The sequence below is a fragment of the Chiloscyllium punctatum genome, chromosome 40 (assembly GCF_047496795.1).
Source record: "Chiloscyllium punctatum isolate Juve2018m chromosome 40, sChiPun1.3, whole genome shotgun sequence".
NCBI lineage: Eukaryota > Metazoa > Chordata > Chondrichthyes > Orectolobiformes > Hemiscylliidae > Chiloscyllium > Chiloscyllium punctatum.
The window spans coordinates 56,267,202-56,281,106 of record NC_092778.1 but is presented as its reverse complement, the minus strand read 5'-3'; the positions used below and the strand labels follow the sequence as shown (position 1 = coordinate 56,281,106).

The window sequence follows — 13,905 nt, the reverse complement described above, 5'->3', positions numbered from 1 at the left end:
GAGAAAATACTAGTCTATTAATAAGGAAGAAATAGCAGGACATTTAGAAAAGCACAATGCAATCACAGTCAACATAGTTTATGAAAAAGAAATTATGTTTGGCTAAGAGAGCTATTTAAGGATATAACAAGGAGGGTTGACATGGGGAACAGGTAGAAGTAGAATATATGGATTCGATGAAGTGCCACATAAACGGTTTTTGCACAAGACAGAACCTCACAGTAACGGGGTGATCCTCAGTAATCCTCAACATGTACTGCGTTTGTTTAACATACAGAAGTCAGAGTCAGGATTAATGAATCTTTTTCAGATTTCAAAGGTGTGGTAAGGAAAAAAAAAAGAGTGCCACAAGGAACAGACCCTTTGGTCCAACTCATTCAGCCTGGCCAGATCATTCTAAATTAATCTAATCCTATTTGCCAGGTTTTGACCCATATCCCTCTAACGGGAAAGTGAGGACTGCAGATGCTGGAGATCAGAGCTGAAAATGTGTTGCTGGAAAAGCGCAGCGGGTCAGGCAGCATCCAAGGAACAGAAGAATCGATGTTTCGGGCATAAGCCCTTCTTCAGGAAATATTCCTGAAGAAGGGCTTATGCCCGAAACATCGATTCTCCTGCTCCTTGGATGCTGCCTGACCTGCTGCTCTTTTCCAGCAACACATTTTCAGCCCATATCCCTCTAAACCCTTCCTATTCATATAGCCATCCAGATGCCTTTTAAATGTTGTAGTTGTACTCACCTCCATCACTTCCTCTGGCAACTCATTCTATACACACATCACCCTCTGTATGAAAAGGTTGTCCCTTAAAAGGGACCTAAATCCTTCTCCTCTCACCTTTGTCCTCTAGTTTTGCACTTCCAACGCTCCAGGGAAAACAGCCCCAGGCTAGTCAGCCTCTCCCTATAGCTCAAACCCTCCAGTCCTGGCAACATCCTTGTAAATCTTTTCTGTATCCTTTCAAGTTTCACATCTTTCCTATAGCAGAGAGACCATAATTGAATGCAGTATTCCAAAAGTAGCCTAATATCCTATACAGCTCCCAACTCCTATTCTCAATACCAACAAATGTAAGAGTACCAAATGTGTTCTTCACTGCCCTCTCTACCCACGACTCCGTTTTCAAGGAACTATGTACCTGCACCTTAAGGTCTCTTTGATCAGCAACACTCCCTTAAGTGTACAAGTCCTGCCCTAAGGATTTGGAGGAGGGGCAGCGTAAAATACATCCAAATTTGTTGATGGTATGAAAATAGATGAGAGATGTGATGAGGATGTAAGAATTCTGCAAGGAGATATAGACAGGTTGAACGTATGGGTAAAAATTTGGCAATTGGATTTTGCCATAGGAAAGTGTAAGGTGATGCACTATGGTAGGAAGTATCAAAAGGATTGAACGGAGAGAGACCCCAGAAAAGTGAAGTACATCGTGATCTGGCTGTTCTTATACATGAAGCACAAAACATTAGCATGCAGGTGCAACAAGTAAATATGAAGGCAAATGGAATTTTGCTCTTCATTACCAGGGGTTCCAAGATTTAAAACAGTTAAAACTACAAAAGGTGTTGGCAAGTCACACTTGGAGTACTGTGAACAGTTTTGGTCTCCATGTTTAAGAAAGGATTTACTGGTACTGGAGGAAGTTCAAACGAGATTCACTAGGTTGATGAAGATCATACTTGACTTATCAAGAATGGCTAAAAACAGGTTAGGCTTTTACTCAGTAAGAGATTAGAAGAATGAGGGGTGATTTTAATGAAACATCCAAGATTCTGAGGGTTCTTGACAAGGTAGATATTGAAAAGTCGTTTCTACTAGTTGGAGAATCTCGAACTAAAGGACACACGTTTAAAACTGAGATGCAATGGAATTTATGGGGTAGTAATGCCTGAAATTGTCCACCCCAGAGTGTTGTATATCACTGAGAGTATGTAAAAAGAGGTAGGTAGTTTTGAAGTAATAGGAATTTGAAGGTTGTGTGGACCTGGCATGAAAGAAGAGTTGAGGCTGAGGACAAATTAGCCATGTTGTTAATGATTGGCAGGGCAGGCTTGAGGGGCTGAAGGACCTATTCCTATCCATTACATTCTTATCATAAAGTCTTTACAGTTTGGTTACGGTGATTAGTCACTGAACATATTCATGAGGCTGCTAACGTTCTTTTACCATAAGATGAGTTTATTAAACATAAAGAGGGGAAAACCCAAACTACATGTAAGACAACTTAGAAAGACCTGACAAACAGCAAAAAAGATTACCTTTTCTCCCTTTACATTCACTCAATCCCAGAGAAGGATCACTCCTATCTTACCTCTATGATTTCTTACTAAACTGATGCTTTTCAGCTGTGATGGCCCATCCTGCACAGGGACTTTCTTCCAGCTGTGATACCAAACTCGCAAGAGAGCCCCTTCCAGCTGTGACACCCAGAGACCCCCTTCCAGCTGTGATACCCCAGAAACCCCGTTCCAGCTGTGACACCCAGAGACCCCCTTCCAGCTGTGACACCAGAGACCCCCTTCCAGCTGTGATACCCCAGAGACCCCCTTCCAGCTGTGACACCCAGAGACCCCCTTCCAGCTGTGATACCCCAGACCCCCCCTTCCAGCTGTGACACCCAGAGACCCCCTTCCAGCTGTGACACCCAGAGACCCCCTTCCAGCTGTGATACCCCAGAGACCCCCTTCCAGCTGTGATACCCCAGAGACCCCCTTCCAGCTGTGACACCTAGAGACCCTCTTCCAGCTGCAATGGCCCTGTCACCCCCAGAGACCCCCTTCCAGCAGTGACACACAGAGACCCTCTTCCAGCTGTGACACCTCAGAGACCCCCTTCCAGCTGTGACCCCTAGAGACCCCCTTCCAGCTGTGACACCCCAGAGACCCCCTTCCAGCTGTCATGGCATAGACACTTTAGTTTTTTCAATTCTGAGACGGAGGAGAGAGACTTCCACAAACTGTTACAACCTGGAGACTTTTACAAACTAAATTCTCACAGTCTGGAGATTTTACACATAAACAAACTGCCCTTTTTCTAGGATAACTTTGTTTCTTCTTCTGAACTCAATCTATTTCTGGCCCTGACCATCTTTTTCTATGTAGATCATAACACCTACTGTGTAAGCACTTAGCAATTGACTCAAGAGATAACTGGTCAAGTCATTTAACTTAAATCACATGCTCCTTGTGTTAATGATGTTCGACCTCAACACATTGTTCAAAAATAACTTTGTGTGTGTACAGTCCTGGTCACCCTGCTTTTGGAAGGATATTATTGGAGAGGGTTCAGAAAAGATTTACAATACAAAGAAATGTATATTTACTGCTGGTGTTCCTCCATTAATTACATTAATATAATAATTCCCAGGATTTATCAAGACAATTTATACCTCACTATTACAAGTATTTCCTAAGGACTGTGTTATAACACAGATACGATGTCAGTCTGCAAATTAGAAGTGAAAATAAGACAAAATAGTACATTTAGGGAGGTGCATTTAAAAAGTTATAAATAATCTTTAGTCTACACCCACCACAATAAATGCTGTCCCCTACAGGCCCAAAGTAATCTCTGGAAAAGTTAATCCATTTGCCTGAACATAAATGGACCCACAAGTCTCTGCACAGCGAGCTTCTGATCTCAACTGAGAAGCTACTCAGAGGAAATATCACAGGGAAACACTTCAGCTTTCTGCCTAAGAGAAGTCATATCACAAAATCACGATGGAATGGGTTGTCACCCAACACAGTGACTATGGACTTGACTGAGGAAAGAAACTTGACAAATTCCAGATTCAGAATGTAGAGGTCCTGTGGATAAAGGGGAAAGTAAAATTACTCAGAATGGATGCTGAACATTTAGCATGCTGAGCTAGAGGATGAATGAACCGGCCCATTGCTATTCCAATTTTGTTGCATCTTCATTTCAGTTAGATAATGTCTGTGGAATACAGATTCAGCAGGCTTCAAAAGGAAAAAAAACCCTCCAGTATCATTGAACGTACGTGTGTCATGTTGCATCATCCAGACTTTCAGTTCTATCAAACTGTGCGCATAGAAACACTCATCCTCTCTGTTACAACCAAAGCGAACTTCATGGCGGCAGAGATCAAGCAATCTGGTACTGTCAAAAGATCGGATTTTAGAGCATTTCACCATTGTCTCTCGCAGGATGTGAACAAGGCACCTGTTTAAAAGGAAAAAACAGGTACTGAGAATCTGAACAGGAACCTTGCTGTACATTTAATAATTTTACTGAGGAACTGATAAAAGTAAATCCACTCAACTCAAAAGTTGCTACTGATTATCAACATTGAGAGTTGCAAGCGTTCAAGTTATGTAGACTTATCACAGTTCTTACAAACTGGCTGTCCTGTCACCTTTTACATTTTCTGTTTCGACTGGAAAAATGTAACAAAATGTACAACTGAACTGGATAGCAATCAGATTTCTGGGCCATCCTCACAGTGATTTTCTAAGACAGATGAACTCGATCATTCTCCTAATTGTGGTCAGATGATATGTCTAAGTCAGATTTTTGAAACAAGTTAATGCAAATCAAGACACGATAGAAAACAGTCGAGTGTGGAGTGCTGGAAAAGCACAGCAGGTCCGGCAGCATCTGAGGAGTAGGGGCATTAGCCCTTTATTATACCCAAAATGTCAATTCTCCTGCTCTTTGGATGTCGCCTGACCTGCTGTGCTTTTCCATCACCACACACTCAACTCTGATCTCCAGCATCTGCAATCCTCACTTCCTCCAATATAGAAAACAGTCAATTAAGGAAGAAACTATAAGGAAGTTCTATGAAATCAGGCTGCCATTGCTGACCTACTATCAAACATCAAATTCACAAAGCACATATACGCATCCATATACTTCATAAAACTAAAGCCATGCAGGTACAATACAAAACACAGAAACTGGTAAAAGAGACAATTATAGCTGGGGTTTTTCAAAATCAATAATTTTAAGAAAAGGGTTGGTGAATCAAGAGTACTGAAACGAACTAGGGTGGAGAACACAATTGCCTCATAAACTAAATGAAAGAGAAGATGGTGAAGAAAGTCACCATGAACTGAGAAACAAGAGGTGGGAGAAGAAATAATACAGCATGAATTAGGAGACGTGACTAGAATGTGTAAACTGGGAACGTACAGCAGTAGGGTGCAAGCTTGCATGTGAAGGAAAGTATCATTTCTATAAACTGAAGATGAAGGCAGTGCCTCCATGCCAACATGCAATTGCATAAAACTACTTCAGAATTATTTATCAGAGTTAATGCATTGTGTCTATGTAAATATCCAGAGTACAAAAACAGAAATGGCTACCGAAACTCAGCATATCTGGCAGCATCTAGGGGAGAAAGCACAGTCAATGTTTCAGGTTCAATAACTATTCTTCAAAATTGACTGTAACTTGGAAAAGGTGATATACATACTGAGAACAGGGGTCTGGTGCATGGCTTTGCACTTTCTGTAAAATTGACTTATGCCCTTGTAGTGACTATGGTTTCCTTGACTGGGTTGACCTGGGTTGATCAGGGAGCCCTGGCTGACAGATATAAACAGATTGTGCCCTTTGAGGAGGCCACTGCTTGTCAGTGACCACACGGGTGTCTTCGTTCTGTCCAGGTGGTGGAATATAAATAAAGATTTACACACTTGCTGTTTCTCACTGTGTCTAACACCTGCACACACGTGATGGGAAACATTAAGCACTACTGCTGTCAGGTGGTAGTGTCGGGAACCATAAAAAGAGAGAAATGAAAATAAAAGAAAAAAAAAGGAAAAAAACATAAACAGGGAGGTTTTGCCCTTTGAGGATGGCGCTACTTGTCACTGGCCACTCGGGTGTCTTTTTTCTTCCTGGTGGTGGAATATCGATAAAGATTTATACACTGTTGTTCTCCACTGTGTCCTACACCTGCACACACTCAACATGGGTGCTGGCGAAAATAAGCACTACCTCAGTTAGGCGGTAGTGCGGGCAAAAAGAAATAAAAAAAACAGGAGATTGAGGCTTGTCCTCATTTCTCTGAAAACTGGTTGAACAGTAGGGTTTAGGGTCTGACTTTGCCACTCTTCTCCCTTGTAAATTGCTGTTCCCTGGATACAGCTGTTAATGTTAATTGTTTGTAAACTGTAGTGTTTAATAAATTTTAAAAAACAGGACAAATAAACAGGAGATTTAAAGCATTCTAGGAACTGGCTCTGAACTGGCAGGTACTGAGCACATGGAAATAAAGGTTGACTTGGTGATGGGATACCATTCTGTGTGCAGTTATTTCAGCCCTATAGTAACTTCAGTGCAATTATTTAGGATTGCAGTCACAGATGACACATCCTTTAGTATTTTAGTTAAATGCACTGGTTGCTAGCTTGCTATACAAAAGCATATAGACAGAATGGGTTCCATTTTAAGGGATTGCTTGCTTAATAAAAATGCAGTGATGATCTGGAAATCTGAATAGGATATCCTGAAGATAACAAAAAGATGCCTACAGATTCCACATTTAGTTATTATACTTAATTACAGAGGCATTGTTATTCAATTTCCACCTTGTATCCCAAAACAGCCAAGTATTTAACACGTCGCCTATTGAACCCAAATAAAAAGAAAGTAATAGATTTTTAGCAAAATAAGGGTTGAAAGTTATGGGAATAATCATAATGAGATATTCCATGGATGAAATACACTTCAGTCCTCAACAGCAAACACAAAATACATCCAAAGTCTTGAAAGTCCAGGTTTGTTCCAGCTCCATTAATGATGGTTCAAAAATTTTTGTACTGAATGTACTTACTTGTTCTGCTCAAATAAATGCTTGGCATCTGGATTGGAACAGTAGGCTTGGTTATCCTTATTGTTTTTGTGTATCATTCTGGGCTTGTTATCAAAACATTTCTGCAATCAATTAACACATGATGGATAGTTCCACAATTAATACTCATGTTGGAACTCAACTTGTAGCAGAATTATTTTCAAATTAAAATGTAAACATTTAATACACAAAAAGAACTGAAATACATCATTTTGATTATTAAATTAATAAGTATGCTGACCGAAACAAAGCTAAGCAAAATATATTAGCTGAAGAACAGCTGCTCATAACATTTTGGTAACTCTGCAGTTTACAATATAGCCCAGAGTTTCCAATATTGCCTTAGCTAAGTTCAAAGTCTTTTGAATCACACCACAGCAATTCAATTAGCGTGGACATTACTCCCATCTGTGGTGGCAAGGTCAGGGAGGGCCGAGGTTCCAGACAAAATGTGGCGCAAACTCCTCAATGGCAGAATAGCCTATGGAAGAGCATGAGTCTCACCAGCTGTGAAGGCGGAACAAGGCTGCACAGCAAGATGGTCCCAATCATGGTGGTTCCACACACCACTGAAATGATTATGCAGACATAATGGCACTCCAAGGTCCCTATATTAACCTAAATCATAAAAGGGCTTCTACTATGGTCTGTTTGCCAAGTCTTATGGCAATGGAGGATGGACAACAGAAAGATAACTGTAAACTTAGTCAATAATGTCCATAGTCAATAATGTGCACATTGGTGACAGACATATAAAGGTCTTGGATACCTATGCTGACAGCATTAAGATGAGTCACAGTCAAAAGCTGTGACCTTGAATGGTTCTTATCCTCACATCGATATTCAGTCAATGGGCAGTGACAATCACAGCAGACCTCAGTAAACCAAAGCACCCAGGATATAGTTGACATTTTCATTTCCCCATCCCAATGAAAAAGCAATATTTGATTTGATTTTAACAACTTCACCAACTTCATTTTTATTGATTTTTGAGAAGTTAAGAACTAGAAGCAGGGATAGGCATTTCAGCCCCTCGGGCCTGCTCCACTGTTTTAATATGATCTCATTGTTGCCTCAATTCCGCTTGGCTGTCTGCGCTCCATAACTTGTTAATCCATCACTAATTAAAAATCCATCTCCTCCTTTAATTTACTCAATATCCTGGCATTCAATGTACTCTGGGACAGTGAATTCCACAGATTCACAATCTTTTGAGAGCTGCAATAGTTTATCTCTCTTTTAAATCAGCTACCCCTCACCTTAAAACTATGATGACTCATCCCTTTACATAGCTATAGCTATAGTAACCTCATTAATTCTAGTTGCTGATCTTGTGTGCCAGCTATCAAACCCAATGGAGACTTAGGAATGCAGAAGAGATCACTGGAAAAACCATGAACTATTTGCCGATTATTCACAGCTCAGTTGTCCAGCTGTTCCAAAGCTTATTTCTCAAATATGTATCAGTTCCCTTCAAAAACACTGCTGGATGATTTCAATGACTGGGGAAGTCTGTTCAATACTTCAATATGGAAAAGTAAAAGAATGCAAACAAAGATACCAGGCATCAAGGAAAGGAAACAAACCAAAAAGCAACAATAAAAACAACTGTTTCCACAAAGGTTCACAAAAGGATTTGTTATTTTTCCACTCTGCTCAATGACAAAATGAGAAACCGCCTCACCGGTCACCTAAAACAATTTTCACTCCCCTGCCTCAATCCTATAACAGATCCTTTTCTCTGTTATGTCTGACTCTTGCAGTAATGTGCCACATAAAATAAAATTATAGTGCAATTAATTAAAAATATAGCATATCTAGCTTACCTCACAGAGAAACATAAATATGCCATGATGTTCCTGTAGAATTTTGGCTACAGTTAAATTAACCTTCCTGATACTTCCAAAGGGATCAAACAGCAGTTCACGATTAAATGCTCCTTTACGCTCTAGGGTCCATACATCTATCTCTTCTTGGCAATATGCAAATGTGCAGTGACCAGGGTATCTACATTCTTCTCCTGCAGCAACATCTAAAAATAAAACCAAGTAACTTGAATCTTCCATCCCCAAACTTTTTTGTAGCCCAAATGACTTCTGAGCTCAAACACCAGTTATTAAGCAAAATATAAATACCACTGGTGTTTCAACAAGATATAAATAAATGCACTTATTTCAGTCAACTTTAACTCAATTCACAACAGAATGTATTTCTCACTGCTTCATTTAGTGGCTAAAATATCTAGAGGCTGTACTTCATGTTGTCCGTGATCGTCTCACTGCTTTAATAAAATAAATTATACTAGATTATGAAAGATGGAAGGTTTTGAATAAGAGACAATAACAGAAATATATTTACTCAGAGGTAAAAGTCTAAAATTAACTACAAATTATTATTTTTGGGCGAAAACAGTATACATGTTGCTTGTCCTTATAAAGAGGTCAAAGTCAACCCACTTCACACTTTATTGCTGATTGTTCTAAAACTCCACAGTCAGTTTACTCATTTTTAACTTGGTCAAGTGTGAAGGATAACCACTGAAGCATTCCATAAAAGGCAACTATGTTGATGCTGGACAAGGTCAACAACCTACATTTATATCGAGCTAAATCTTACCTTTGTTTTGACTACATGTCAATAGTGACAAGCTTTTTGGAGTGTTTCTGTCTGAGGCCAAGTGAGATCTATCACCCAATCCCACCAACGTCACCTTATTAATTACTTACACCACCCCCATGGTGTCACTCTCATCAGATGTCAGCCCCATTCTATCACCTGCTGTTCCTGGAAGAACTCATTCACCAGATATCCACTGAAAGCCCATTATCTTTAAAAGGCCACTAAGTATCCTGACGAAAATTGGCATTCCAAAAATGCCCTATTTGTTGACAGAAAACAGTTACAAAGAGTCGAGAGTGTGGTGCAGGAAAAGCACAGCAGGTCAGGCAGCATCCAAGGAGCAGGAGAATCGATGTTTCAGGTATGAGCCTTCTTCGGTAATGAAGGCCTCATATGCCTGATACATCAATTCTCCTGCTCCTCGGATGCTGCCTGACCTGCTGTGCTTTTCCAGCACTACACTCCTGACTCTGATCTCCAGCACCTGCAGTCTTAACTTTCTTCTAGCAATTACAAAGATTCTAGAGAAGAGAAAATGGTGCTGTGATTCTCCGAATGGGGTGATTCAGAGGAAGGCCATCTTCTTCTTACAAGACAGGACAGAGGAAGCTACCTCACTGGATTGTGGCAGCCTGCTCCCAGGTCACACCCACGTCAGCACTGTATCTAAGGTCCAAAAGAACGGGGGCCAGCAGTGCTGCAAGGTCAATAGCTTTCTCCACTCTGCCAAGGTAAATGCCACACTCTGTCTACTACCTCACTCACTCCATCTCTGCTACCGCACCCACCTCTCAGCAAGACTTATTCTCTGTTATGCTCACTATTGCATGTTACACTCTCCCTCAGTCACATAGAGTCATAGAGAAATACAGCACAGAAACAGACCCTTCGATCTAACTCGTCTATGCCGACCAGATATCCCAACCTAATCTAGTTGATAGGCAATAAATCAACAAAGTGTATGAGCATGTAAAAAGAATAAAGCAACAATTATGGGTAACTTTAATCAAATTAGAAAAGATAGCTATGACAATGAACTTAAAGAGCACATTAGGAATAGTTTCAGAGAGCAATCTGTCTTGGAGCAAACCAGACAGCAGACATGTTGGATCTGGTATTGGGTAACGAGGCAGGGTTACTAAATGATCTCCAAGTAAAAGATCCCATGGGAAGCAGTACTCATAACATGTTAGAATTTAATATTAATAATGGAAGTGAGAAACCTGGTCAGAAACAACTGTACTTAACTCAAATGAAAGGAATTACAATGAAGTGAGGATAGAGTTAACTAAAGTGAACTGGGCAGATAGATTAGCAGTAATGACAGCGAGCAAACACTAGCAGACATTTAAGGAAATAATTCATGAGTCTCAGCAAAAATAAATCCCAGTGAGGAGGCAAAAGAAAGATAAACCAACCAAGGCTAACCAAGGAAGTGAAGGAGAGTATTAAGTTGAAAGAGAAAGAATATAAGGAGGTCCAAGTCAGAGATCACCCTGAATCCAGCTGAGGAGGACTAAAAAGATAATGAGAGTGAAAACAATTAAGGGCAGATAGTGAGAAAGACAAAAACTTACAGTAAGAGCTTCTCTAAACAGACAAGGAAGAGAGAGGTCAAAGTGAACATGGGCCCCTGAGAAAATGAATCTAGGGAGATGGTTTTGGGAAACAAGGAAATTGCAGATATTTTGCATCAGTCTTTACAGTGGAAAGTACTTCAAACATTCTATCGTAAAAAATAATTCTTTAGTATTAAGTATACGGGAAGAATTTAAGTATGATTACCATCACTAAAATGTAGTATCAAACAAACTAACGATGCTAAAGGCAGATAAGTCCCATGGCTCTGATGCCTTGCATCCTAGGATCTTAAAAGCGGCACGTTGGCTCAGTGGCTAGCACTGCTACCTCACAGTGCCAGGGACCTGACTTCGAATCCAGCCTCGGAAGACAGTCTGTGTGGAGTTTGCACATTCTCCCTGTGTCTGCGTGGGTTTCCTCCAGGTGCTCTGGTTTCCTCCCACAGTTGAAAGATGTGCAGTTCAGGTGAACTGGCCATGCTAAATTGCCCATAGTGTTAGGTGCATTAGTCAGAGGGAAATGGGTCTGGGTGGGTTACTCTTCGGAGGGTCAGTGTGGACTTGTTGGGCCAAATGGTCTGTTTCCACACTGTAGGGAATCTAATCCTAAAAGAGGTAGCTACAGAGAGAGTGGATACATTGTTTGTAATTTTCCAAAGGTCAGTGGATTCTGCAGAAGTCCCAGAGAATTGGAAAACTGCTAAATTTGACAACCCCATTCAGAAAAGGGAACCAAAATGCAGGTAACTATTGGCAAATTAGTCTAACATTTATTACTGAAAAAGCATTGGAATCAATTATTTAGGAAATAATAGTCAAATGTTGACAAAATCAAAATCTAATCAAGCAGAGTCAGCACAGCTTCATGAAAGGGAAATCACGTTTGACTAATTTATTAGAATTTTTCAAGGCAGTCTCAACCAGAGTGGGTAAATGGGAACCAGTATATCTGTTGTATTTGAATTTCCAGAAGACTTTTGACAAGGTACCTCATAAAGGGCTGTCATAAGAGCCCCTGGCATTTGAAGTAGCATATTGACATTGGTAGAGAATTGGCTCACGGACAGGAAACAGCAAGTGGGGATAAGGGTTTGTTTTCAGGTTGGTGGCCTGTGAATAGGAATCAGTGCTGGGACTGCACTGTAATACATATTTACAACTTACATCAATAACTTGGAAGGAAATGAATGTATTATGGTCAAATTTGTAGATGACACAGAAATACATGGAAAGGCATAACACAGGGATACAGCTTACAGAGAAATATTGATAAGTAAGTGGGCGAAAAGTTGGCAAATGGGGTCTAATGTGGTAAAATATGAAACTGTTCAGCTTGGAAGGGAAAACTAAAGAACATAATATTGTTTAAATGGAGAAAAACTGCATAAAGCTGCAAAACAAAGGGACTTGAGCATAGCACACAGGTGCAACAGGCAATCAGGAAGGCTAATGGAATACTGGCCCTTATTTCAAAGGGCTTGAACTAGAAGAGTAGGGAAGTTTTACTGCAATTGCACAAAGTGCTGGGGAGACCACATCTGGAGTACTATGAGCAGTTTTGATCACCTTATTTAAGGAAAGATATAATTTCATTGGAGACAGTACAGAGGAGCTTCACTAGGATGGATCCCTGGTATGAAGTAATTGTCTTTGAACACTAAACAGGTTGGAACCTTACTCACCGGGGTTTAGAACAATGAGCGATTATCTCACTGAGACATATAGGGTTCTTAAGGGGCTTAACAGGGTAAATGTTGAGAGAATGTGAGAATCTAGGACCAGAGGGCTCAGTTTCAGAATGAAGGGTTGCCAATTTAAGACTGAGATGAGGAGGAATTTTTTTTTCTCTCAGAGGATTGAGAGTCTTGGGACTTCTTGCCACAGAGAGCTGTGGGGCAGAGACCTTGTATATATGTAAGGCTGAGACAGATTGATTCTAGATCAGGAGGGGAATGAAGGGATAGGAGGAAATGGCAGGAGAGTAGATGTGAAGCATGTAGGATGATCCTATTGACTGGCAGAGCAGGCTCGGGAGACTATTCCTGTTCCTATTTATCATCTTAGAGATCAGGCAGGAGGGCACTCTGTACTGTCTCAAATGAAGACTTTGTCAGAATGCACAAGAAGGAACAGCAGCAGCAGGCAGGTATATGGGAGACAATGGTTCTTATAGCTCAGAAGATGCAGCTGCCTAAAGCATATGATTGTCTGGCTGCCTCCACAGACAAGTTGGCAGTACCATGCAGGGGCAGGTCCAGCACCATTAGGGTCTTGTGGATAAGCACACAGGCGTGGACCCCATTACCTTAGCCAATGGTCATCATGGTATGGCAACACAAAGAGTGAGAACTTTGAATCAACTCTGGGTGCCTCTTCCTCACAAGAGATAGGGCAGTGAAAGGAGGTATCCAGCCAGAGAAAGAACCACAGAGAGGTCTCTCAGAAGTCACCTCTCAGTACACTCCAGAGATAGCCAGGCCCATCACTCCACCCTGCCTGCTCCCCTTCTGACCTATGGGAGTTCAAGCCAAGGAGGGTCCACTTGCATCCACCAAGAAGATCCCCCTGAAACTAGATACAAGATACAGTGAGTTGTTACCAACTTCAAGATACTCCTCACTGGACTTTCTCACAATGTCATGCTAGCCCCTATAATTTCCGCCTATAGTGGTCTTCAAAGCAGATAAAAGTGTATCATGTTGACGCGAAGAAAAATAGTCACAAAAACTAAATGAACAATTCGGAAGATTGACCAGAGCGCTAGATAAATAGATTGGTTTTAAGGAGGCTTGTTACAGAGTAAGCTGACGAAGTAGAAAAGCAGCTTTTTAATAAGGAAATTCCATAGAATGGTACCCAGGCACTTGATGGAATGGCTATCAAA

At 40.8% G+C, this 13,905-nt stretch overlaps 1 protein-coding gene across 7 annotated transcripts in view; it reads right to left on the bottom strand.

Moving 5' to 3' along the window:
- Positions 1-13,905, bottom strand: part of zc3h7a (zinc finger CCCH-type containing 7A) — an 87,672-nt gene that overhangs the window by 15,204 nt on the left and 58,563 nt on the right. For all 7 annotated transcript variants that reach the window (XM_072559979.1, XM_072559980.1, XM_072559982.1 and 4 more), the window contains 3 exons: positions 8,649-8,854; positions 6,805-6,905; positions 4,003-4,184 (listed from right to left, as the gene is read on the bottom strand). In XM_072559979.1, coding sequence (XP_072416080.1) covers positions 4,003-4,184; positions 6,805-6,905; positions 8,649-8,854 — 489 coding nt within the window. The remainder of the gene's footprint in view (positions 1-4,002; positions 4,185-6,804; positions 6,906-8,648; positions 8,855-13,905) is intronic.